At 45.8% G+C, this 26,216-nt stretch overlaps 1 protein-coding gene across 1 annotated transcript in view; it reads left to right on the plus strand.

Moving 5' to 3' along the window:
- SPATA6 (spermatogenesis associated 6) overlaps positions 1 to 26,216 on the plus strand; it is a 162,857-nt gene that overhangs the window by 131,425 nt on the left and 5,216 nt on the right. The window contains exons 12-13 of the mRNA XM_044674813.1: positions 4,878 to 4,977; positions 19,922 to 20,013. Coding sequence (XP_044530748.1) covers positions 4,878 to 4,977; positions 19,922 to 20,013 — 192 coding nt within the window. The remainder of the gene's footprint in view (positions 1 to 4,877; positions 4,978 to 19,921; positions 20,014 to 26,216) is intronic.

Raw genomic sequence — 26,216 nt, forward strand, 5'->3', positions numbered from 1 at the left:
GCCTTAAGGTCCCATCCAGCCGCCATGTAGGACCTCCGGCCTTTTAGTCTCAGAGCACCCCCTCCTCCCTGCACAGGCAGCCTCTGGAGAGGGGGTACAGCATCATCAGAGCTGAAGGCTGGGCCAGCCTCTTCTGCTAATCTCTGCATTCAGCTCTGATGTTGTGTGACTCATTGAACCTCTGCAAGTCAGAATGTCCCCATGTGGGGTGTAGGATCTCAGCTAACTGATGTACGGACAGAGGTCTCCTTTGAATGGGCCTCACGTGTCTGTCCCACAGTCCAGTAGCCCTGCACAGCTTTCACCTCTTTAAGGGAAAAGCAATGTGAGTGCTTGGGGAGTGGGGTGGGAAGAGGGCACTTTGGCCTTTGGTTTTGCTCTGATTTGCCTTCAGTGGAGAATTTTTTGAAATGGTCATTTTGTTCAAATCTGGCCTCAGACATTTCCTAGAGGTGTGTCATTGGGCAAGTCATTTAACTCCCATTGCCCAGCCCTTGCCACTCTTCTGTCTTTGAATTCATACTAAGACAGAAAATAAGGATTTAAAAAGAAAAAAGAGCTACAGCCACATCAAGAGAGGATATGCAGGACTATGGTATTGTACCCAAGCCCCTCCAGAGGCCATACCTCTGGGTTTCCAGGAGAAAAGAGGAAACCACCGCTGAGGACGAAATCCCAAATGGACTCTATGCTTCCTGCCCCTTGGACATGAAGCATCTCTGTTCTGAGGCAGAGCTTACCTGGTGCAACCCTAGAGAAAGGACTCTGGTGCTGCCCTTCCCTGCCCCTGCCCACATTGGGCAGCTGGCATGCTGAGGAAGAAGCCTCGGGGCAGACCCCGGCTCAGAGGAAACCAGGGATAGGGAAATAATTGGTGTCAAAACATTCTTGAAAACTAACTTTGCAGACCCCAAATAGGAGTCTCTGATCCTAGAAGAAAATCTCTTGAGGAAAGGTGGGTTGGTTTTTTTTTCCTGAACTATAACTTGAGTCTCAAGTTAGTCTGAAGACCCATCCTCAAGTGACCCCTCTGTCTTTTGCTCATTTGGTGGTCCTTGAGCATGTCTTTGTACTCCCTGGTCCTCAATGTCCTTGTCTGTAAAATAAAGGGCTGGAGGTGTATGAGTTGAACCCTACAGCCCCTTTGGCCTATGCTGGCTGGCTAGGTGACCTTGGGAGACTTGCTCACAGGTACCATTTTGTAAACCCAGTAGGTGCTGTCGAGCTGAGTGCAGAGCCGCAAATGGGGGGAATGTTTCTCAAGATTCCAAAGATCCAGGGCCTGGGATAACATATCCTTAGGTGTAGTTTGGGCCTGGCCTGGAGCCTCCACGTGGGAAGCTTATCTGCTGAACATTCCAAGGGCTTCACCCTATTTCCTCATGGCACAGTCTAGCCACACTGGCCCTTTCACCACTCCCCCACCTCCAGGCTTTCTCACTGGCTACCCTCCTGCCTGGCGTGCCCTCCCTTACGCCTCTGCTCTCAGGCCCCTCGTCTCCTTCTCCATCTCCCTCTCCCCCCAGGTGCTGGCACTTTCTCCCTCAAAAGCACATGTCAGACGTGTGTATGTCTGTCCATGTTCCTCTCCCCACTACAAGGCAAGCTCCCCGAGGATGGAGACAGTCGGAGGTGGGATTTGTAGTCACAGAATCTGGCCCAGAGTAAGCAGCTAATGCTTCTTGGTGGGTCGATTGATCTGCTGAGTGCCCACAAGGGGCCTCTTGGGGAAGAGTAGGTGCAGGAGTGCGGTGACCTACGCCTGTGTGTCTGGCTCTGGAGTCTGATATTGGGAATCTCTGGCTTACTGCCGACTCCTGGGAGCTGTGGTGAGGCTGCCTCAGTCATCCTGGGGGGCACAGCCTGGCTCACCTTCTTGTTTCCGAATCCCTAACACCTTGCAAAGTTCCAGGCTTCCTGCATTGGGGAGTAACGTAAAGATGGAGGCCTTGCCTTCTGCCTGGATTTCTAAAAGTCTTTGATAACCAGAGAGAGATATCAGAGTTTTATTCATCTACCATATGGTAGATTCTTCACGAGAGAGAGAGAGAGAGAGAGAGAGAGAGAGAGAGAGAGAGAGAGAGAGAGAGAGAGAGAGAGAGAGAGAGAGAGAGAGAGAGAGTGTAGCCACGGTAGACTGCCTGTGTTTTAGACTAAAATTTAATTTTCGCCCCCTATCCTCAGTAAACAAAAAAAAAAAAAAAAAAAGAGAATGTCTTTAGTTGTATTACCAGCGAAGGAAAAATTGTTTTGTTCCATTGATCGGGCCTCAACATGGCTGGCATCTCTAAAATGAATTATAAGCTATTCTCTGATTAATCTGACTTTTTCTGGGTCACTAAGCAATACTTCCAAAGTGTTTATATAATCTATTGGAATCGATAAACAATTTAAACTGATGTAACTGTCGAATGTGTCTGTGGCCCCAGGAAAATTGGAAGTATGGCCAAGAATGCAGGGATAGACGTTTATTTTGTTTATCTGGGCACACGGGGCCTGAAATTGAATGAGCTTTATGGAATGCTGCAGGAAAGAGCAGACCCCGCCATCAGGCTCAAAGCTCCGGGCTGAGCTTGCTTTGAAAAGACAACTTAGTGGGTCTGGGCCAAGGAAATGCATGCCCTTCTAAACAAGATGCCCCTCTTCAATCCTGCTTTATGAAATCTCTCCACGAGGTGTGGGCAGATACAACCTTAGATGCTCTCAGCATCATGAGATCAGATTTCAGAAGCTATTTTCCTCCCTAAGATCTTCTGTTATATTGTTAAATACTAACATCATGACTTACAATTTGGATTGGGCTTTATAGTTATTACTAAAATCAAACAGCTAAGATACTGGGAAAACGAACTCAAAAGGAGCTGAGACTTTTCGCAGCTATACTTGGGGCTTGGAATTTTATGAATAAGGATGGTAAAAAGGTTCACACCCTTCTCCAGCGTCCCTTATCCCACAGCGCAGACTAGTGGCTTCTTGGAGGGCCTGGGCTGGACCTTGCAGGAGAACCTCCCCAAACATGTGAGTGCCACGGCCACAGATGCACCAGCACCTGCTTCCCCTGTGCAGATGGGTGACTCTGAGGGGCTGTTGGAAACCCTGGCCTGTAGCCTAACTGTCTTTAGAGTCCATCAGAGGCCTAGCACACAGTGGATGCTTAGCATGTGTTAGGTAAATAGATTTCTCCAAATTCTCTTTTAGAAATCAATTATTAATTTGGCTGATTTACAAATGAATTACTGGCAACTGCCCTGGCAAGAAGATTAATGATTTGTGATTGTTCTTCTCTTTCCTTCTTCTATGCAAATGTGTGTGGTTGAAACATGGCCTAAATGAAATTTGCCAAGTATTCTCCAGTAAAAAGCCCCCAGTACGAGGGACAGACAGGTTGCTCAGTGGATAGAGCCCCAGGCCTGGCAGAAGGAGAACCTGGGTTCAAATTTGGACGCAGACACTTCCTAATTGGGTGACCCTGGGCAAATCGTTTAACCTCCTTTGCAAAGCATGACCATGAGTAGCATGAATGAAAATGGAACCAGGACCCAAGTGGAGACAGGGGAAGCAGTGCCCTCTGGAGGGAGGGAGCCGGGTTTTAGAAGGGCAGGGAGCTGGCAGAAGTGTGAAAGGCAGTGTGCTCATTGTGGAGCCAACATTCCAGAGGGCATGGGCCGATGTGGAGGTAAGTGTTGGAGCTGGGAGTCAGGAGGACCCGAGTTCAAAACCCACTGCAGACTCTTCCTAGCTGTATGCTCCTGGGCAAATGGAGGTCAATAACAGCATCCACCTTTCCAGGTTGTTGTGTGGATCAAAGGAGATAAACACATAAATAGTGTTTTACAAATGCTAGATACTATTGTTATTCTGTGGAAGTTGGAGTTCCAAATAGGAGGGAGTGGGAGTGTGCTGACCACTGGGGAATGGGTCCAGGCACCCGCAGAGCAGGAAGGTCTGCAGATAAAAGCAGATGATTAGATCATATTCATCCACTTGCATCCAAATATCTTTCTGCTGCCTGCTGGGCCCTCCCATGTACTGTCATTGGTACAAGGCTGGCCTTGTTGTGGCTTTTGCTTTGTAGTCTGGTTGGAAACCTCAAGGGAGAGGAGGCAGGATGTGGGAGCCCAGAGCAGGCCCAGCTCAGGGCCTAGCTCTAAGCCAGCTGCCTGGGCCTTTTCTTCTCTAGAGGAAACTCTCCTGGGTCCTTCACCTAATGCTTGTACTGCACGAGGTCGAGCCCCTTCCTGTCCTGGCTGCCCTCCCATTTCTCCATCCTTCTCTTTCCTAAAATGTGGCTCCCAGAGCTGAACACAGTCCTCCTGAGGACAGCGAGACTCTGGGCTTCCCTTCTGAGCACTGTGTAGGGCTGTTCCTCAGTTGCCATGCCATACTCTTGACTTAATGCACAGCCCCTTCCTTCTTCCTTATGCTCCTATTCTCCATATTGACCATTGTCTCCCAGAAGCCCCTTGGCATTCTGCTCTAAATTGTACCTGAGCCTCCTCTACTGGGGAGCCCCCTACTCCCTGAGGCTGCTGCGCTGATAGCAGCCAGTCTTAATTGTGAGCACGTGCTGCCTTGGGAGTCAGAGCAAGGCTAGTCCCCCCTCAAAATACTTAGCTGCCTGTGGCTCCCCCCTTCAATATTTAGTGCATTTGATTTTTTAAAATCCAAATGTAGAAAATTGATCTAAATTATAGTTTATCTTTTGCACAGATACTAGGATTCTGCAATCTTTGTGGATCTTGACTATATTCAGTTGTGGAGAGGGGTTGGGAAGGAATAAGTCTGTAACAGACATTTGGGGATGGGAAAGGGTTTCTCACCTGTCTGCCTACCACCACCCTGTCTACAAGTCCTCTCTCTGTCACTTATGCCTGCAGGTATCATTCAGATTGGTGCTCACCTTCAAACTCAGATGAAATACATGAGCGGGTAAAGAATGTATTGAAATCACACGGGACTCATCAAAGATGTCTATATGTAAGTGCATGCAGCTTCCTGGGGCACGTCAGCAGACTTAAAGCAGCTGGTACAGAGGCCTAAAATCTGCAATTCTTTCTCTGAAATTTTGTTCCCATGTCATTTCTACCTTCACAACATCTCTGGACTGGCACAAAGTAAAGGTTTAATAAATGCTGTTGTTCACCCTATATATCTGTCTATCTATCTATCATCTGTCTGTCTATATATACCTTTCTGTCTTTCTAGCTATCTGTCTTTCTATCAACTATCCATCTATCTATCCATCTGTCTTTCTTCCTATTTATCTACCTGTCTGTCTACCTGTCACATGTCATCTGTTTATCCTTCTATCCATCTTCCATCTGTTTATCCTTCTATCCATCCATCTCTCTCTCCATCCATCCATCCATCTACCTATCTCTCTGCCTCTTTCTCTCTCTTCTATAGGTCTCCACTCACATAGCCTCCACCATCAATCCTTCCTGCCTGGACTATGGCAATAGTTTTCTGGTTGGCTTCCCCACCTCAGGTGTTATCTATAGTCCAACCTACTATACTCAGCTGCCAAACGGATTGTTCTGAAGCCTCACCATGTCATCCCTGTGCTCAGGAAGAAGGAAGGAAAGAGGGAAAGAAGGAAGGAGGAAGAATGGAAGGGAGAAAGGAAAAGAGGAAGGAAGAGTAAAAGAAGAGGAAAGGAGAAAAGAAAGGAAGGGGAAAAGATCCTAGCTTTTGGGACAATAATTCACTATTTGACAAAAACTGCTGGGGAAATTGGAAAACAGTACAATATGGGAGAAATTAGGTATAGATCAATATCTCACACCCTACACCAAGATAAATTCAGAATGGGTGAATGACTTAAATATAAAGAGTGAAATAATAAATAAATTAGGTGAACATAGTATACCTGTCAGATCTGTGGGAAAAGAAGGATTTAAGACCAAGCAAGAGATAGAGAACATTGCAAAATGTAAAATGAATGACTTCGATTATATAAAGATTTTTGTACAAACAAAACCAATGCAACCAAAATTAAAAGGAAAGCAACAAACTGAGAGAACATTTTTCTAACAAAACTCTCAGACAAAGGTTTAATTTCCAAAATATATAAGGAACTAAGTCAAATTTACAAAAAATCAAGCCATTCCCTAATTGATAAATGGGCAAGACATGAATAGGCAGTTTTCACATGATGAAGTCAAAACTGTCAATAAGCACATAAAGTGTTCTAAATCCCTCCTGATTAGAGAAATGCAAATTAAAACAACTCTGAGTTACCACCTCACACCTAGCAGATTGGCCAATATGACAGCAAAGGAAAGTAATAAATGTTGGAGGGGATGTGGCAAAATTGGGACACTAATACACTGCTGGTGGAGTTGTGAATTGATCCAACCATTCTGGGGCAATTTGGGATCATGCCCAAAGTGTTTTTTAAATGACTGCCTGCTCTTTGATCCAGCCATACCACTGCTGGGTTTGTACTCCAAAGAGATGATAAAGAAAAAATTGTGTATAAAAATATTTATAGCCGCACTCTTTGTGGTGGCAAAAATGTTGGAAAAGGAGGGGATGTCCATTGATTGAGGAATGGCTGAACAAATTGTGGTGTCTGATGATGAAGGAATACTATTGTGCTGAAAGGCTGATGAACTGGAGGAATTCTATGTAAACTAGAACAACCTCCAGGAATTGATGCAGAGTGAAAGGAGCAGAACCAGGAGAACATTGTACACAGAGACTGATACACTGTAGCACGATCAATGTGTAACTGACTTTTCTACTAGCAACAATGCAATGACCCAGGACAATCCTGAGGGACTTATGAGAAAGAACTGTGGGAGCAGAAATGCAGAAGAAAAACATAGGATTGATCACATAGTTCAGTGGGGATATGACTGGGGTTTTGATGTTAAAAGATGACTCTGCTGCAAATATGAATAACATGGAAATAAATAACCCAGTAGAATTGCTTATCAACTCTGGGAGGGGGAATCATGAATCATGTAACTATGAAAAATTATTCTAAATTTAAAAAAAAAGAAAGGAAGGAAAGAAAGAAAGAATGATAGGAGAGTGGGTGAAGAAAGGAAGGGAGGAGCATTTTTATTGGCTCCCTCTTCAGGATCAAATATAAAATCATTAAGCCTATAAAGCCCTTCACAGCCTGTCCCATTCTACCTTCCCATTCTTTTTACACTTTCCTCTCCTCCATGTACTCTACAGTCCAGCCTTATTGACCTTCTTGCTATTACTCACACATGACGTGTTTTTTGATATTTTAGTGATAGTGGGGCAGCACCAACATTGCCCAACTTTTCCATGTCCTTTTCTGAACTCCTTTCTGCTTCCTTTGGTTTATTTTTCTTTAGCAACTCACTAATAAGCTTATTTTTCTGCTTTTTAAAAGTATCACAATTACTGTTCTGTATTTCCTGGCACAACTCTCCCCTGACCCTATCAAAAAATAAAATCCTGCCTTCGTAACAAGTAAGTGTAGTTACCCCACACAAGTCCACACATTGGCCACTCTTGAACATGTGAGCCTCATTCTGGGCCTCTCATCTAGCCATGAGTGGCTGATCTCTCACTGACTCTCTAAAGCTTGTGTGTGCCCTGGGAGTTAACATCCAGATCTGGGCCATGTCTCCACATCAGTTATTTTATCCGAGACTTTGGTTACATGGGACCCCTTACTTGGACCTGTCCTGAATCTCTTCATTGCCTGGGGCTCCTGTTATTTTGGTCCTTCTGTCCTGGACAGTGATTCCAGCCCCAGAGCATCGCTGGGATGGTCTTGGTGTTATAAAGGTGGGTTTGGGGGCTCCTGAGCAGTTGGGCTTCATGGAAGGTGCTGCTCATTCTCAAAGAGGCCTTCTGCTCCTCTGTTCAGTGCTGAGCCCAGCTCATTGTGTTGTTCGACTTATGGGTCGGTCCCCTCCCCATAGCAATGAGGAGAGCTCTTAAGGTATGCATTAAGGCCCACATTGGCTGCATCCTTGTCCTGTGAGATAGAGGAAACCATGTTCCATCTCAATGCTGGAGTGTCTCCACCTGTGGTTCTCACTTTCTCTCTCTACCAGCTCTCACATAGGACAATCCTGCACCTTTTGTTCATTCTGAAAGAATGTAGAACTTCCATTCATGCCTTGGGAAGGGCTCGTAGACAAGGGTGTTCCTCTCAGTGCTCTGCCTAAACCTTTGGTTTTCTGGATGGATGGATTTTAGATCAGAGTTTTCTTTGACTTTCCAATGCACTTGAAACACTATTTTCTGTTTCCAGATGACTTCTTTTCCCAATTGTCTTCAGCCTCTCTTAATTGTTTTTTGAATTGTATTTTGAGTTCTTCCAAAGCCTGTGACCAATTTGCTGGAGTTTCTGTGTTTTTTCTTGGTGTTCCTTGGTCCTCCTTTGTTCCATTTGCTCTTTGTTCATTACCTGGATAAAAGCTGCCGATTATAATTTCTTTTTTCTTTTTCTGTTGTTTACTCATATTTTTTTCTCCTTCTTTCCTCCCCTGTAATTGGTTGTAACCTTGCTTCTCAGATTATTTACTGGATCTGTGGGTTTGGGCTATTCTGTCCTGAAGGAGCTTCTTCTCTGCTCTGCTGATTGACTAAGTTAGGCTGATGGTATTAATGAGGCCTGAGGTCAGATTTTCTCCAGCTGGCAGAGAGGCTGAAGGTGTATGTGAAGGTGTGGAGGCTAGTGGGAGCTGGGCTTCCCACCCTGTTATCAGGGTATTCTATGGTGGTCGAAGCCTTCCCCTTGGAGCTTAGTCAGCAAGGCTCTCAGGGGAGTCAGTGGGGGAGGGGTGTTGGAGATTGAGCTTCCCTGGCCTCTGGAGGCTTCTTATCTGCCCTATTGATAAGATTAAGCCAGGGCAGAGTTGATCTTTAGAGCTGGATGTGCCCTGAGGCCAACACTTTGAGGGGAGGGGCGAGATGGAGCATTTTTTTTTTGGATGGGACTAGGCTGCCCTCTCTGCGTTTCTCCTCCAGCTGCCTCCCTGCCATCTGTGTTCAACTCCCTGAGCCTGGCACAGCTGTGCCAGCAAGACACTATCTCTGGACTAGCACCCTTGCCCACCCAGAGATTCCAGGATTTACTGGACACTGAGCACAGTAGGTGGGGAGGGGTCCTGGGATCTTCCTTCTTCTCCCCACCTCAAACCTGAGAGTTCAAGAATTCAAGCTTTTTTTGTGTGTGTGTGCGTACCATTTAAGTTGAATCCAGCAGGAGGGTCCTGTTGTTAGCTCTGTCCTGTTGTTAGATTTGGTTTTCTGTTCCCTCAAAGCACTTTGTCCTTGATTGATGTGGGAGGGTTTTCAGAGGTCTGGACTTTTGCTGCGTCTAAGCCACCATCTTCCTCCATGCACTTGAGATGACAGACTGTTGTGAGAACTTCGAGTCTCTACTTAATGAAGATTTGCCCAGCTTGAACTAATGCCCATGTGCTTCCCCATCACTTAGGTAGGAACACTCAGCCTCTAATACAAGAGGAATGGATTGGCCATTTTTCTGAAGAGCTCATCCCACTCATCACCCAGAGAAGACTGACTGCTTGGCTATGGGATTTTACTTTCCCAGAAAGTTCTCTATCAGAATCTACTTTATTAACTTGTAAAATATGTGGCAAAGATCAGTGACATTAGAAGATACATGTTTTGGGGCAGCTATGGATACCAGAAGATGGAGCACCAGGCCTGGAGTCAGGAGGTCCTGGGTTCAAATCTGGCCATAGACCTTTCCTAGCTATGTGACCCTGGGCAATTAACCTCAGTTGCCTAGCCTTTGCCACTCTTCTGCCTTAGAACCTATCCTAAGAAAGAAGGTAAAGGTTTTACAAAATAATGAGCTTAGTGGACGTTTAGCCAGTACCTCATAGCCATTCTCTCTAATTCAGCCAGTGTTTGTTAAGCCCCTGCTGTGTGTGAGCTCCTGGAGTCCACTAGATGCTGGAATGTGGACACAAACCCAGAATGACAGCTCTTCAGATCTGCACACCAGGGAAGGCAGAGCAAGTGTTACTTCCATTCCTTTGTGGCTGAACAAGGGAGCTGAGGTTTGGGGTGGGGGAAGGTCCTAGTCTCGCAGAAGCCCAAGGTCTCGCTGTGCCACCAAGGAAACAGTCTTCATTGTGGTGGTTCAACTTTGACATTTCCCTGGGGAGCAGCAAGTTTCTTAAGTTAAGCCCCCTCTCATCTTCACAACAACCTAATTGATTTAAGAATGAGAGAAGCTCTGGTTTACAGATGATATACCAGGGTTTTAAAGCACGTCTCTTTTGGAATCAGAGATCAAATCCTGATTTTTTTCCTGTCTTGTAGTATTTATTCTTGTAGCAAAACAGATTTAGGGTGATAGTAATGGTGAACTGCATGTGTGTAATAAAGGCGGAATATTGAATTGTATGCCTGTTACCCACAGACCAGCCTGGCTGAGTACCGAGGCAGCATGGTCCCAGGGTGACCACCTCTGGTTGTTATAGGAACTTATAAAGACTGTTTACTAAGGTTTGGTGGGAATTGGATCTTTGTTTTGTGGGGAGTGACCACCTCTGGTTGTTATAGGAACTTATAAAGACTGTTTACTAAGGTTTGGTGGGAATTGGATCTTTGTTTTGTGGGGAGTGACCCATATTTATGAAACCATGGGTCTCAAATGGATGAATGAAAAGTATTTATTAAGCTCTCTCTCAATGCCAGGCGTTGTGCCAAGCACCAGGGATACAAGGATTAAAAAAAGTTTTCATTCTTTATGTCGACATTCCCAATGCTGGGCACAGAGTCTGGTCCTTGGGGTAGGCTCTTAATACTTGCTTTTTGATTTGATTGGTTGATTGGTAGGTTGAATGGGTTTAGCCCAAAGGACAGGTGAGTTAGGATGGATGAGAGAGGGGTCCCAGTCTTGGAGGACCAGCACATGGGAATGAGGCATTGGCTGTGTGGGGCTTGACCCAAAGGGTAAAAGGAGGATCCATAGAAAGAACATGCATAAAGGTAGATTGGGGCTATGTTTAAAGTAAAACTTGCAGTAATTAGAGCTATCCATTGAGGAATGGAACAGGCTGTCCTTGGGAGGTCATTGAGCAACGGCTGAAAGATCAGAATGACTCTTGATAGGGGACGTTGTGGAAGAGAGACCTTGAGTTATTGGGCAAGATAGCCCAGCTGCTTTTGATATTCCAGCTTTGAGTCTTAGCTCTGAGTCTCACTGAGTATTTGATTTGCTCCAAGGCTCCTGGCCTCAGAGCTTTGGCTTGCGACAGGACTTGGGGTGAGGAGGCTGTTCCTCAGAACCCAGTCATCTGAGAAATCAGTGGAGGCTTCATGGGGGTGATCCTGCAGTTACTATCATATATATACACCCATGTACGATGTCTCAAAGATGGCTTTGGCTTGACCTCTCTCTGGCTGGGCAGACCTTTCTTTCGAAGTGATAGGATCTGCTCTGGAGGCAGAAGCTGGCCATTAGCCCTGCCCACACTCTTCTGGCTGTGGCCATCTGCTTGCTTTGAGTTTTTGAAGTGTGGAATCTCGTTTGCTCAGCTTCTCTTAACTGTCATCCTTTCTCTTGTTTATGATTTCCCCAGTCTTGCTGTAGTGTATGTATGATAAACCAGCCTTGTGGAATGTTATATATCCAGGTCAGGAGACCCAGTGCTCAAGTCTTACCCTCTCAGGTAGTTCTCCCTTTTCAAGGTAGTTTCCCCTTTTCAGCTTAAAAAATGTTCTCCTTCTGGATGAGAATGAATCAGAATAAGAGTGAGATAATTCAGCCCCTCTGTGCTACTTAGTGTGCTACTGGCTGGGCAAACTCAACAACCCTGCATAGAATTCATTAGTTTTCCCTAAAGCCTTCTTTTCCTCCAAACTCCTTTCTTTTCTGTTTGCTCAAAAAACCAGACTGACATTTTAAGTCACCTCTGAGCTTTTCCTTCTCTCTCCTGTTCTTTATTAGCCACGATTAAAAGAACACAGCTTTGGAGAATAAGGACGGGCCAAACATTAGGTCCCAAGCACTTGCTCTATTTGGGTTTCTTGACTAATTCAGGCTTTTCTTCCCCAGAATCTTGCTGTGCCCTCTGGAGATAGAGGCCCTCCTTTCAACTTGCCACCCTTCCTCCAGACTTAGGGGCTGCCCTTTCCTCTAATCTCCCCACATGGAATGGCCCTGCCTCTCCAAGGCCTCTAAAACTAAGATTCTGAGGACTGATCATTTAGGTAATAATTATTGATTGTACTTAATGACATTCAATCTGTTCCATCATTCTCAGGCAGTGGCCACTTGCTGCTTGGCAAGTATTCTTGACATTGCCATACTGCAGGCTGCCATCTTTTATGAGTTTCTTTTCCATCTGTCTTTTTTCATTCCTCTTCCCCACACCTTTATCATGGCCCCAGCATCCCAGGGTGGTCAGGCTTTGAGCTCCCCAGAGGACTACAAAGTTCCTTTCTTCTTTTCCCAGCTTGGCTGCAGCCCCCTCCTCTGAAAAGCTTTTCTTGATCACTTCCAATCCTCCCTTTTCCCTAGCCGCCACCCATTAGGAATCTTTTCCTCTTTATTTCTCTTTGGTGCTGGGCCTCCATGTTTCTTTTTCCCTTTTCTCTGTGCAGGAATGCTGGGCTCAGGGCACTAGGGGCCTCCATCGACACATGAAAAAAATTCTCAGTGTTCAGTGATAGCAAACAAGTAGGTGTCATATTTCAAATTCCTGTGGCTGTTTCTGGATCTTCAATATTTTTCTTCTTTTCTGTCTTAAGAACCCTCTTATCCCAGGATTAAGTATCACTGCCATAGCTTGGGAGAAAATCAGATGCCTCCTGGGTTACCTATGTTCCAGATCAAATTGCCAATCAGTTGATTCCCTCATGGGACACAAAAGCAGAACTAACTTTGCCAAGTACATATCTTCCCAGAGCCTCAAGATTGAACTTGGACAGAAACCGAATCTTGTGGTGATGATTGTAGCAGAAACATATGCTAGAGATAACACAATTTTAAAGGCATCATATAAGGATCAATTTTCAAGATCTCTCTGGAGGGAAAAGATTCCCCCCAAATCTGTCAGGCCAAAATGTCATTGGTAAGAATAGGTGAGAGAGCAGATTTCTGGGACAACATGATGGTGGATGGGACATTTTCCCTGATCCTCTCAACCTGTCAGACCTCTCCAAATTAGAAATCATATGCCAAAAAGAAAGCAACTTTAGCTGTTTCCATAGTCTAAGAGAAAGGAATCAAATAGATGGCCTGAAAAACTCCTAAGTGGCCCAAACCATATTAAAATGTAACTAGGAAATGGCTAATGAAGTAAAATACAACATATTGTCAGTTTGTGGTTTTCTGCGTCAGTATGTAGCCCACAGGAATCTGTTTCTGTTTGAGTCCGATACCACTGGTCTAGCATGTTCAAAATCCAAAAGGTTAAAAAACAATGACCCATGAATTGATACCTACCCTGAGTTCTCCCCATTTGGGTCACATCCCAGCAGCCATGTTGCACCTAACACATGGGCTGGTAGCAAAATCAACTCTACATCCTGGACCTTGCAACACTATCTATGAAAGCTCGCTGGTCTACCAAGCAGCATTGCTCTATGCTAGAAGAAATCTCTACAGAAAGGAGTCAGACAGGGGTCTGGCCTTAAAATAGAGCCTAGTCTTACAGTCCACTCTGCCCCTACTCAAAGACCATCACCCTCAGCTATAGAGACACCTGTGTGACAGCCAAGAGAATGGCCACCAAAAAAACTGAGGAACAGAGTGAGCTGAACAAGACACTGGGACAAGACCTTGAACATAAACAGGTAAATCAACAGGGAAAACAGTTAAGAGCAGAAAGAAATATGGCCTCTAGATCTCATAAATGAGTTGAGGCATCAATGAACAAATACCACAAAATGAGAAAATGATCCAATAGAGGACCCTGTGGAATATAAAAGAACACAGAACCACAACATGCTGTTCCTGAGTAATTTAAAAGCAAAATGAGAATTTATGGCCTGCCTTTGCAGCAAAAACAATGGGCTGAATGGAAAAATTGGAATCTGCAGTAGCAAGCCTCATTAAAGAACCAAAAGAGAAAATGATAGATTAGAAATGCAATTATGTGGAAGTGAAGGACAACCTTGAAGAAGAGAAACAATGAATGATGTTTTAAAAATATGCTCACTATCTAAGCAGAACATATTGATTTCAATGACAAGATGTACAGAGACAATCTAAGGATCATAAGTTTTCCAGAAGAACATGACAAAATAAAATGCCTTAACATCACAATGGAGGAAATAATACAAGAGAACTACGCAGAATTTTTGAACACAGAAAAAGAAATTACCAATGAAAAGAATTCATAGATTATCTCCAGAAAACAAACAAACAAACAAAAAATAAAACAACAAAAATCTCAGACTATAAACTCTTAAGACTTAGAGTGGTTAAATTTAATGATGCAATTCGGAAATGAATTCTTCAAGGAATCTGGAGAAAAAAACATTGAATACAAGGAAAGGAAATTTAAATAACACAAGACTTATCTGCACCCACCAGAAAATGCAGAAGGGAATGGAATTGTGTTCTGAAGAGCAGTAGAACCCAACATGTGGTACAAGGTGACCTTCCAACAAATCCAAGCTTAACCTAAATGAAAAAAAAAGATGAGTGTTCAATAATAAAGAGGCATTGGAAGCATTCTTAGAAAGAACCAGATCTGAAGAGATTATTTACTTCTTGAACACTACAATCTATAGATGGGCAGTGAAAGAATGCAGCAGCCAGGGACAATAATCACAACAGAGTGACAAGAGAAAGACCAGTAAGGAACTTCTTCCTAAATGTACACAAAGAGACAGGAATGAAGACTGAAGTCAGGTGGAGATAACACTAAGAGATGGGCCTGGGGCATTATGGACAGAATCTGATGATACCCTTCCTACAGGTGAATCAGTACTTTTTCTAGGATTACATTAAAGAGTAGGAGGTACATGAAAGTGAGGGAGAAGAGCAGAGGGAAGAGAGTTGATTATGCGACATGCCTAGGTCAAATTGAGGACCAAAAATGAAGAGATGATCCCTGTGGTCTCAGAAAGTGGAGAACCTACAGGGGAGTGAATGAGGAAGAAAGGATTGAAAAGTGGAGGGAGTAGTAGTAGGTTCCAATCATGAATATTCCTGTGATGAAGAGAGATATCCTGTGTAGGGAGATGAGGACCTTGTGCTGAGTATGGGCAAAGGGATTTGGTGCTTGAAAAGGTCGCTCATTTTGCCTCAAGAAAGGGGGAAATTAGAACTCTTGGGGGCCGCTGGCACCTGGTAGAATGGACAGCATGAACCCAGGAAGGAGCTTTTGAGGAATATAGGGAAAGAAGGTAACCAGATTGAGGGACTAGGTCAGAGGTGGCCTACGTTATCAAGTCCTACCATGGGACAGTGTCCTCTCCACCACCTGCAGAAATTGGCTTTGCCCTGTGAATGAGGCACAATTGAAAAAGTAATCTGTGGAACAAACCCTACAAAGCTGGGGCAGAAACTGCCTGGAGGAGTGTCCAGAATGTATACTTTGGAAATGGCATGAGGAGTATTGAGAATTAGTTTGTTCCTGTTGGCTCCTAGAGGAGCATAGGGCCGCAACCATCTCATGCCAACGGACTCTGTTCTGGGCAACTTCCCCCATCTAGGCCCATGTCATTTCGACGGCCTTTATTTCGTTTTCGGCAGATCTTCGCCAGGTCTGTTTTGGCCTTCCGACTTTCCTCCTCCCTGGTGGGTTCCAGCTCAGTGACTGATGGGATACTGAATTGTTCTTTTCCAAAGTCTGGTATTGGAAATCTTTTCAGGCCATCTGATGTTCAAGATGTGACGTAGGCATCTGTTAACATCTGCCTTGGTCGTCAGAAGATTTATCAACGAACTGGCTTCCCAAAGGCTTTCGCCAGCATGCGTCATGGACTCTGTTGGAGAGCAATCTTCCAGACTAGGCGATCGTTGGTTTTGTTGGTTTAATGAGGTTGCCGTTTCTGTAGCAAGTGAGATTTTTTACGGGGTGAGGTTGCTAGCCTCGCGCCCAACCCTCCTCCTTTTTCAGCCAGGATTAGAGTCTAGTAAATTATAGATGTGATGAATCAAAGAATGAGCATCTAGAGTAGATGGAGAGCTTAGATAATGAAGAGAATGAGAGAAATCCTCTCTCAAAAAGGACACAAAAATGAAGTTTTAAAAAAAACCACAACTAATAAAGATTAATAAAAAAACAAGAATAAGATTAATTGAAGGGAGGGAGAGGAAGGCACAACCTATTTGACTGGGAAAAAAAGAGAAGAAACAGTAAATAACCAGATAAAGGCAGGAAAGAAAAAGAAACCAATAAAGCCTTGAAAGGAAAGAGTAACAAATGGAAGGGGTAGTAAGGATTAGAGAGCCAGCAGGAATAGCACTTTCAAATAGAATAGGCTAAAGTAACCGAAGGTACATGGCATTGTGTTTACACCAAAAGAGGGGGGGAATCATAATGTGAAAAAAAAAAAACAATATTAGAGTAAAATGGAGGACACTATAAACTTGATTCTTATATATTTAAATGTGAATGGGTTAAGCAGTCCAATTAAATGGGGGAAAAGTGAGTTTGTAAAGAAAAACAAAAGCCCTACATTTCAATGCTTACAAAAAAAACACATTAAAAAACCCAGAAACATGAAATTAAACTGAGAAAATGGAAAAAAAAAACTTTTATTATGTATCACGTGACCAAAAAAAGCAGGAGTAGCAATCATTTTATCTGACAAAGCAAAAACAAAGCAAAAAATGAAAGTGTGGGGGGGGGCAACTAGGTGGCTCAGTGGGTTGAGACCCAAGCCTAAAGATAGAAGGTCCTAGGTTCAAATCTGGATTCAGATACTTCCTAGCTATCTAACCCTGGACAAGTCATGTAATCCCCATTGCCTAGCCCTTACCACTTTTCTGCCTTGGAACATTGATTCCAATATAGAAGACAAGGTGTTTTTTTTTTAAAAAATAGAAACAAATAAGGAAACAACATTATTCAAGAAATCATTCATTATGTATGACCAATGGAATTAATACCTGGAATGTGAAGATAGTTCAATATTAGGAAAACAATGAACAAAATTTATCATATTAAAAACCAAAATCACATGATCCTCTTAATAGTTACATAAAAAGCCTTTGACAAAGTACATAACTTTCATACTAAAAACCCTGTTAAGTACAGTCATAGAAGAATCTTATTTAATATCATGAAAAGCATCAATTAAAAATAAAAAGCAGGCATCATATGCAATGGGGATATGCTAGAATCTTTTCTTATAAATATGAGTGCCAAGGGGAAAAAGGCCCTATATACACCAAAATAGTTATAGCTGCCCTTTTTATGATAGCAAAGAATTGGAAACAAAGTAGATGCTTACCTACCAGGGAATGGCTAAGCAAATTGTGGGATAAGAATGTTATGGAATATTATTGTGCTGTAAGAAATGGTGAATGTGTTGAGTACAGAGAATATGGAGAGATCTTGATGAACTGATATAGAATGAAGTAAACAGAGCCAAGGAAACAATATATACACAGTAACCACCACAATGTAAATGGAAAGAAAAAGAACACTCCCCAAATTCCAAAGTTAATGTTACAAGATTATAAAAATCAAGTCAGACTTGAATGGAAAGAGATGAGAAGACACCCCATTTTTTAACTTTCTACAAAGTATCAACCAGTAATGAATTGTGTGGGCTTCTCTTCCTTTTGAAAAAATTATTTTTTTTGTTTTATGGGATGACTTTGAGATAGGGAGGGAGAGGGATACTGGGGTTGACTATGATGATGTAAGAAACAGAAGACATCAATGAGAATTTACTTTTAAAAAGAATACATGGGACAACTAGCTGGCTTGGTAGATACAGAACCAGATCTGGAGATGGGAGGTCCTGGGTTTTAAATCTGACTTTTCTTAACTATGTGACCCTGGGTAAGTCACCAAACCCCAATTGCCTAGTCCTTACCATTCTTCTGCTCTGGAACTAGTACTTAGTATCAATTCCAAGAAAGAAGGTAAGGGTTAAAAAAAATACATGATGGAAATGTCAGCACTATCTCCCCACATGTATACGTTTTCATCTCTGTAAAATCCTCTTGGAAAAGGTCTCCTATTGGAGGAAAGATATCTCTGGTGGGTATCTCATCATGATGCTGCATTAGCTCCAGGATCTCCTCAGGCACCCCCTCCACAGGTGCTCCTTGTGACCTCATTCTGTGCAATTCTTTATGTGCTTCCATGAGTCTTCCAAAAGAGATCCATCTAGCACATGGACCTTCCTCAGGTTTTCTCAGGTACCAGAGCAGTGCCCAAGTTACCAATTATCCCTTGCTCTCCCTATCTTTACACATGTATTTCATACTAATCAAAAAAGTAGGAAAGAAAAATCGAGACCCTTCTAACAGCACTGGAGTGTTGTTTTGTTCTCTTTGGTTCAGACACACAGAATGTTGCCATTGGCTTGGACTTTGGAGTATTTTTACCAGTTACAAACCTGAAGTCTCCCAGCCCACACAGCCAGGGAACGGCAGAGCCAGGATTCAAGCTTGGGACGCCCCATTCAGTATTCTTTCCCTGTTATTCATTTGTGATCAGATGGTTGTATTTGTGAAGACTGACCCCAGGCCAACAGGGAATTCGATTTGGCTGAAGCAAACCCCAACTCTTAACTTATCCATGACTTAAATTCAAGGATCTGATATTCCATGGCTCTGGGGAGTTGTGCCTTGACCCAGGAATGGCCTTCTGGCCTAGAAGATCCTGAGGGAGGAGGCTTCTACATCTTCTGCAGGAGATGCAGATGGGTGCCATGAGTGCCCTGAGCCCAGAGGGAAGATGCCCCCAGCCTCGGGGAGGTGAGAGGAAGTCCCAGGCAAATCTCTTCCCGGTATTCCTCCCCTGAAGTGTCTGTTCTGTGAGGTTCCAGAAGGTCTTAGGAGAGCAGCCTGGGCCCTAAGCATTGGAGCCCACATCAGAGCAGCTCAGGCCTAAGGAGACAGAGCAGGAGGTGGCCGCCCTTTTGTCACCTTGCCAATGTCTTGTTTTCCTCGACATTTTAACTGACCTCATGGAGCAACTCCATTTCACCTCTCGGCTCCCTGCCTTGGGCCCTGTTACTTCCCTCTAACTGACAGCATAAAGGGCTCTCCTCCTCCTAGGAAGCAAGGATCACAGGCTCAGGCCAAGGGAGGTGCTTCCCCTTTGGTTCAAAAGTCAGGAACGTGATAGCGGCAGCAGCAGTGGCACATGTGTGGGATCCTTGAGGTTTACCTGCGTTTAGGTATCCTGAGGTGAACTCGAGCCTGCCTGCCTGGGGAAGCTGACAGCAGCTTTGTGGTCACCTCGTGTCATTTTATAGATGGGAAAATAGGTCCTAAAGTGGAGAGCCCTGATGGAATAAGTAACAGAATTAGCACTTGCACTCAGGTCTCAAGGCCCAAAATCTATTGCTCTTCCTAGTGTACCTCCCTTCCACCCAGGTGGGCAGCATCCAAGAGCTTGAGTAAACGGTTGCCAATTGATGGGCTAAAAATGGTTAGCAAGATTCCACTGAGGTTCATTAAAACTCCTGGTAAGTAGGGGTCGCTGTATCCACAGTAGCACAGTGGTGAGAGCACCAGGCCTGGAGTCAGGAGGTCCTGGCCTCAGCCACTTCCTAGCTGTGTGATCCTGGGCAAGTCACTAACCCCAATGGATTAGTCCTTGCTGTTCTTCTGTCTTAGAATTGATAGTAAGACAGAAGGTAAGGATTAAAAAAAAAAATCTAATAGTGAATGGTCTTAGACCCTTTTCTTCTCCTTTGTCAAAACATTTGAACATTTAAATCATATTTTATGAAACAAAAGCTGTTTCCAGAAGGAGTGGAAAAACCCCCAACAATGTATTAATTTCTTTACTTCTTTTAGGATGAGAGAGACCAGGAAAAAGATGAGGAGCTGGACCTGAAGAGAAGTTTTGCATATAAAGACTCCCTCTGTGACAGTGATCCAGAGTACAGGTATGGAGACCTAGGTTCTGAGGGCCCAGAAGCAGCCCTTGGCTGAGGCTGGGCTCTGCTTGGGGGGGGGGGAGCCCTGGGGTTGTCCTGTCTGAGCTCCTCCCTGGGACGTAAGGCAGGGAAACACGGCGAAACGATAGATTGTGACGCTTCCCTTCATGCCACCGTAGTCCATAGTGTGGGTGGCCGCCCTGCACAGCTTTCTTTTGGGGACATGAACATGTTCATGGGCTGAAGCCCCACTGGCAGAATTTTAGCTCAGGAGAAAAATGTGTTTCCTAAGAAGAAAAACCATTTCTCTTTCTCTGCCTTTAAACCTCGGAAATGTGGCTGCTGCTTAAGAGAAGTTGGCAAGGCAGTACGTTTTCATATGATGAAGAATCACATTAGTGTTGTGTGAGTAGTGAAGAGTGCTGGCTCTCTGGTACTCTCTGTGACTTGTGTACAAGTTCCTTCACTGTGGACAGCCTCCATTGGCTCCTCTGTAAAATGGGGACAGTAGTGTTAATCTTGTCTGCTTTACAGGGCTGTTGTGAGTTAAAGATTTTGTAAATTGTTACACCTTGGAGATGTAATCAAGGCTTGAGAACTGCCTGGCATTCTGGGGTTTGTGGCTCTGAGGGACAAGTATTCGGCCTTTAGGTCCAATCTTGATTTAGAATGATGGAGGTGTTTGAGTGGAGAGATGGCAGAGATGGGTCTGCCAGGAATTCATAAAGTGATACAGGGGCAGCAGGGTAGCTCAGTGGGATTGAGAGCCAGGCCTGGAGAAGGGAAGTCCTAGGTTCAAATTTGACCTCAGATACTTTTTAGCTGTATGACCCTGGGTGAGTCACTTGACCCCAACTGCCTGGCCCTTACTGCTCTTCTGCCTTGGAATCAATGCACACTATTGATTCTAAGATGGAAGGTAAAGATTTAATTTTTTTCTTTTCTTAAATTAAAAAAAAAAATAAAGTGGTCCATAGAGTCAGGAGCTCCCAGGTAGCCACAGAAATGTGGGGCAGGGTCTCTCAGCCCTCCCAGGACAGCAAACAAAAAGAAAAGAGGAAAGGTAGAGAAGGGAGGGATGGAGCCTGGCCACTGGCCTCAGTCCCCGCTGTCTCTAGGAGCCAAAGACTGGGGCCCAGGCTGCCAAGGCTTTACTTCTCCCCAGAAGGAGGGAAGCCCCTTCCCAAAAGGTCTGCTTTTCCTGCAGCATCCCTCCCTGGTCCAGGAACAGTGACTCTTATAAGGTATAACTCATGGCTATCCAGTATAGATCCTATAATATAATATATACCTGAGGGCAGGGAACCCGACCTCCTTTGGGATGGTGGTGCTTTTCCCAACTGGAGATTCAGAGGGGTTGTGAGAGGGAGGATTAGTGAGCCAGTCAGTCACTGTGCCAACATGTGCCCGATGGCTCTGGAGAGCAAAGGTAGAATAAAGAGAAGCAAGGAAGGATACAAACATTTATTAGGTACTGACTATGTGCTCAGTGCAGTATCACTTCATTTGACCCTTGGGAGGGGGTGCTGTTATTATCTCCATTTTACAGTTGAGGAAACTGAGGCAGGCAGAAGTTAAGCAACTTGCTCAAGATCACCCCGCTAGTGAGTGTCTGAGGCTGGATTTGAACTCAGGTCTACCTGGCCCCAGGTCCAGAGCTGTACCCACGGCCCTCCCCAGCCAACTCTAGTTCTGGGTCCCCTTCTTATTCCTATACATTTTCCTTGTTTCAGAGCAGCCTGACTCTGATCACAGCCTGGCTCCTGTTGAGTTCCTTTCTGTATAGTTTTCAGTCAAATCGCCCTGACCTCATCCTTGTGAGGGTCTTGAACCCTCCTGGAGATTTTTATGCTTCTGTCTTATTGGATTTGGCCCAGAAGCGAACCTGCTGAGATCTCCGCCATCCCATGTGTGTTCTCCCTCTATTTGGAGGTCATCTGCGAATTTGACAAGCCTGCACACCTTGCCTTTATCAAAGTTATTGATAAACATGCTCAATGGTCCGGGGGCAAGACTTGATGCCTGTACCGGCCTGGAGACCTCCTGCCAGGCCTCTTGGCCTCTGGTCCAGCCATTCCACCAGATTGGAATCCATCAGATTTGATTTCTAAATCTTTTTTAAATTAATTTTTCTTCAGTTTTGAAGCATTTATTTTTTTCTCCCTTGTATCTCCCCAGGGGGGGAAAATATACAAAATTCTCATAACAAATAAGTAGAGTCAAGCAAACTCAGGCCCTCGGCTGGCCGTGGCCAGCCCATTCCCTCTTCATCCGGAGGGGACAGCAATGCCTTTATCCCAGGTTCTCCAGGATGTGCTTTAGGATATTCCTGGCCCTGCAGCTCCTTCCCTCTGCATCACTTCCTACAGCACAGCAGCGCACCATCGTTCCTCTGCCGGGATTTGTCCATCCGCTCCCCAGTTTGCCAGTGCAAGAATTAAACTTGAGAGACTGGTTCTTAGAATAATGATTTTATTAAATCAAACGGAGGAGGAGGAAAAGAAGGAAAAAATATGAGAGAGAAATAAAGGTACTTAACTGGCTAATCTGTGGCTGCCATCTTGGGCCTCCTCGCTACACTCACCACCGGTCCAGTCAGATCACCCACAGGCACGCCAAGACCCTGCTTCTGCCTCGCCACATCTCGGGAGCAAACCCTCGTATTCTAATTTGCCTGGGAAACTGCTTGGCTGTCTTGTTATTCTGCCTCTCCATTTTTCTGGCTGTTGTTCTGCCCTTGTGACTAAATTTATCCAATGATTTTCCTCACACAGTCTTCACTTCCAGCCCAAGTTCAGCCATAGTCAAAAAAGGAAAAAGGATAAATTCCCTTTTCACACCTCCACACAAAGGGCCACTACCAGCACTTTGGTATGTGTTTGGCCTCCACATTCAAGAAGTCTGAAATGTCCTCGTCTGACCACCATCTATGGGCTTTCCTCCTCTCCCAGCGCCTCCTCTTACTGACCCCCTCACCGTGCTCTCTCTCCCAGGCCATTAGCCCCAGCTCAGCCACTCTCTCCTCTTCTCCATCCTGATTCCTTGATGAGCCAGTTCAGCTCTCCTCTTGCTTCTTCATTAGAGCCTCTTACAGTCCACTCATCTTACAATCATCTCATTTGATCCTCCCAACAGCCCTGAGAGGTCAGGGCTATTATTCCCATTTTACACATGAGGAAACCAAGGCAAACAGTGGTAAGTGACTTGCCCAGGGTCACACAACTAGTGTCTAAGGTAGAATTTGAACTCGGGGTCTCCTGACTCCAGGCCCAGCACTCCTTCTGCTGTGTCTGCACCTGAGACTCAGCCACAGTTTCCTGAATCCACATTCAGGTGGCTGTGAGGAAGGAGTGCTGTCAGCCCAAGCACCCAAAGAAATGCTGGCTGTGGTAGGTCACTCCAGGCCCAAGCTGAGCCCTCTGCAGCTCCCTTCCATTGCAGAGCTGCAGCTGTGCCAACAAAACATCTTTGAATAATGGCCTCCGGCACCAGGGATGAGCCCAGGAGCCCAAGTCAGTCTCCAGTGGCCTTGGAGCAGGCAGAGCCTGTGGGTGGGGAGGAGCCCCACGACTGTCCTGAAGGGCCTGGGCTGAAAGGAATGGTGAATTCCAAGATGGCCCCGGGGGTTCTGGCAGCAGCTCCGAAGGCTGGAGGAGAGCCAGCAGGAGCAGCCTCCATTAGTGCCTGATACTCTGCACACAGAGCCCCGGGGAGCCCTGGGGCCGGGGCTCACCTCTGCGCACTCTGCTGTGGAGGCCTCTGCGTGGTCACTTCGCCAGGGCTGGGGAATGGCAGGAGGCGTGGAGTGGAGCCCAGAGTTCTGTTGGCAGCAGGCTGGTCTTCAGCGGGAGCAAAGACCAGGCGAGCAGGAGCAGGAATGGCCGGGCCATGCGGAAAATCCAGGCCTCGGCGACATGGCGCACGTGGTTTGCTGTGCCCGTTGTGATGTCCGGGTGGACCTGTTCTGAGCAGTGCTGCCAGGCTCCCACATACCTAAGCCAGAGACTTTTGTGCCAGTTGCCCGTCGTGTGCCCCTGAGGAAATCACTCGACCTGCCTATACCTCAGCTTCCTTCCCCATAAAATGGGTGCGACAGTCTTCTGGCTGCCCACTTCTCAGGGTGGGCATGAGCACCCCAAAGGACGTTTGTGCGGCCCATTTAGCCCCTTTTCCCTCGGCTGTTAGTATTACTGTGAGGAGGGTGTCGGCCACAGCATCCTGCCCATTTTACAGATGAGGAAACGGAGGCCCAGAGCAGGTGAAGAACCTTCTCCAGATCACGCTCCTCTCAAGGCTGTGAGCCAGGCCTCCCGCTCAGATCTTCAGACTCTGCCCAGCTTGCTTCCCGCTCGCTCACATGCTCTGGTGACAGTGGTCTCTGCGATCCCATTTGGGTTATGTCTGCCCTTCTCCTGGTGACATAGATGGTGTTTGTGAATCGTGACAGCAAGGGCACCCTTGCTCGAACTCAGGTTCTCCCAAAGGAGCTCACGGGAATCGGATTTGACTGCTTCCTGCTCTCTCAGAAGGGATGACGATGCCACAATCATTGTGGAAGGTCTGTGGTGGTGAAGGGAAGATGTGAAAGAGAGGACCGACCTTGAAGGCTCCAAGATGGCCAGTGCTACCGAGGAGCCAACATCTCGTACAGACAAAGAAACTGAGGCACAGAGTTGGCCCAGGACCCGAATCCAGGCCCCCAGTCCCTAATCCTAGGGTCGTTTTAGTAATCAGCCAACAAACATTGCCAGGTGCTTACTGTGTGACCATCTCCATGCTGATAAAAAAAAAAAAAAAAGATAGTCCCAGCCTCAAGGAGCCTATGTAAAAGGAAACTAAAAATCTGGGGGGAAGTAGAAGGTCCCCCTCCACAGGGCAGGGCAGAAAAAGTTCCCAGGGTCAAGGCAGAAGCCTGGAGAGGATTAAGGAGGGGCCTCGCTTTAAATTGGAGGTTCTGAGGGATCTGCAGGTGCAGAGGCTCCTGTGCTGTAGTGAAGAAAGACCAGAGGAGAGCCCAGAATGGGCCAGAGAGGAGTGAAGCCCCAGCAGGCTGGACAGAGGCTCCCAAGGATGCGGCACCTTCATGTTCTTGTGTGCTCAGACCCACCATTCAGCTACTTGATGGTCCCTCACAAGGTCTGATCAGGCCCTCCCGGGGGCTGCCCAGGGCCAGCCCTGGCTAGAAGAGACTGACATGACCTTTTACAAACAACTGTTTTAAAAAAACACACCTTTGATTGCGTTTTCCTTTGGGGTTCTGTGACAGACGATAAACCCCCAAAGAGTGATGTCTTCATCCAGACGCTCTCTCCTACCTGGATAGAGCTTCCAGGGACATCTGGGCTGCAGAAGGCTTTATTGAATCACGGTGGCCATAACCGGATCAGCAGAGCCCTGTTCCTGCCGGCCATCTGCTGGAACAGGGAAGCCGCCTCCTGAGCCGCTCTCAAATCATCTGTCATAATGACGTTAGCCAGACTGCCGTACAACCTCTCCTTCCTCCAATGTCGGAGCTGGAGGGGGACTTTGGGGGCCAGGAGGCCCGACTGCCTTCATTGAGGGGAGAGAATACTGAGGCCAAACTCACCCTGAGATTGGAGCCAGAGCTCGGCCCTCGCACCCACACAACCGCCCTCCCCGAACCATGAGGCTGATGTTAAAGAGGGATCCAAACCCCTGTTTTGTCAGGCTTTCAAGGCATTCTCCCCCCAGCAACCCTCTGAGATAGGGAGAAGAATGTGCAGCCAGGCTGCATTAAGAAAGGCTCTGGGTTCAAATCCCAGCTCTACCCTTCTAATACCTTCAGGATCACATCTCTCTGGCTCTAAATCAAGTAGGGGAACAAGTGTGGAACAGTAAGTAGAAGGAACATCCGAGGGAGAGAGAGTCCAAGGGTCTTCCCTGCCAAGCCCCGAAGCCTTGGGCAGTAGCAGGGCTGAGTCTCTGAGCTGAGGCTTTCAGTTTGCCATCTTCTGGGCTGCTGAGCAGAAAACCCGAGGATACCTCAGCCTGGGACACTTATGGACAGAGAGTCAAGTCATTGTTGGGAATGGCTCTCCCTCCGAGCTCATTCCACATTTCACTGGTGCCTTTCAGTTCTGTCTAGTGGGATCTTCTTTAGTCTTCTGTAGACAGAGTTCTTCTCCCAACTAAACTGTGAGCCCAGGAGGGCAGAGACAGGTCTCTCTCGCTTCCCCCCTCTCTGTCCAGTC

This window comes from Gracilinanus agilis, chromosome 4, assembly GCF_016433145.1.
Source record: "Gracilinanus agilis isolate LMUSP501 chromosome 4, AgileGrace, whole genome shotgun sequence".
NCBI lineage: Eukaryota > Metazoa > Chordata > Mammalia > Didelphimorphia > Didelphidae > Gracilinanus > Gracilinanus agilis.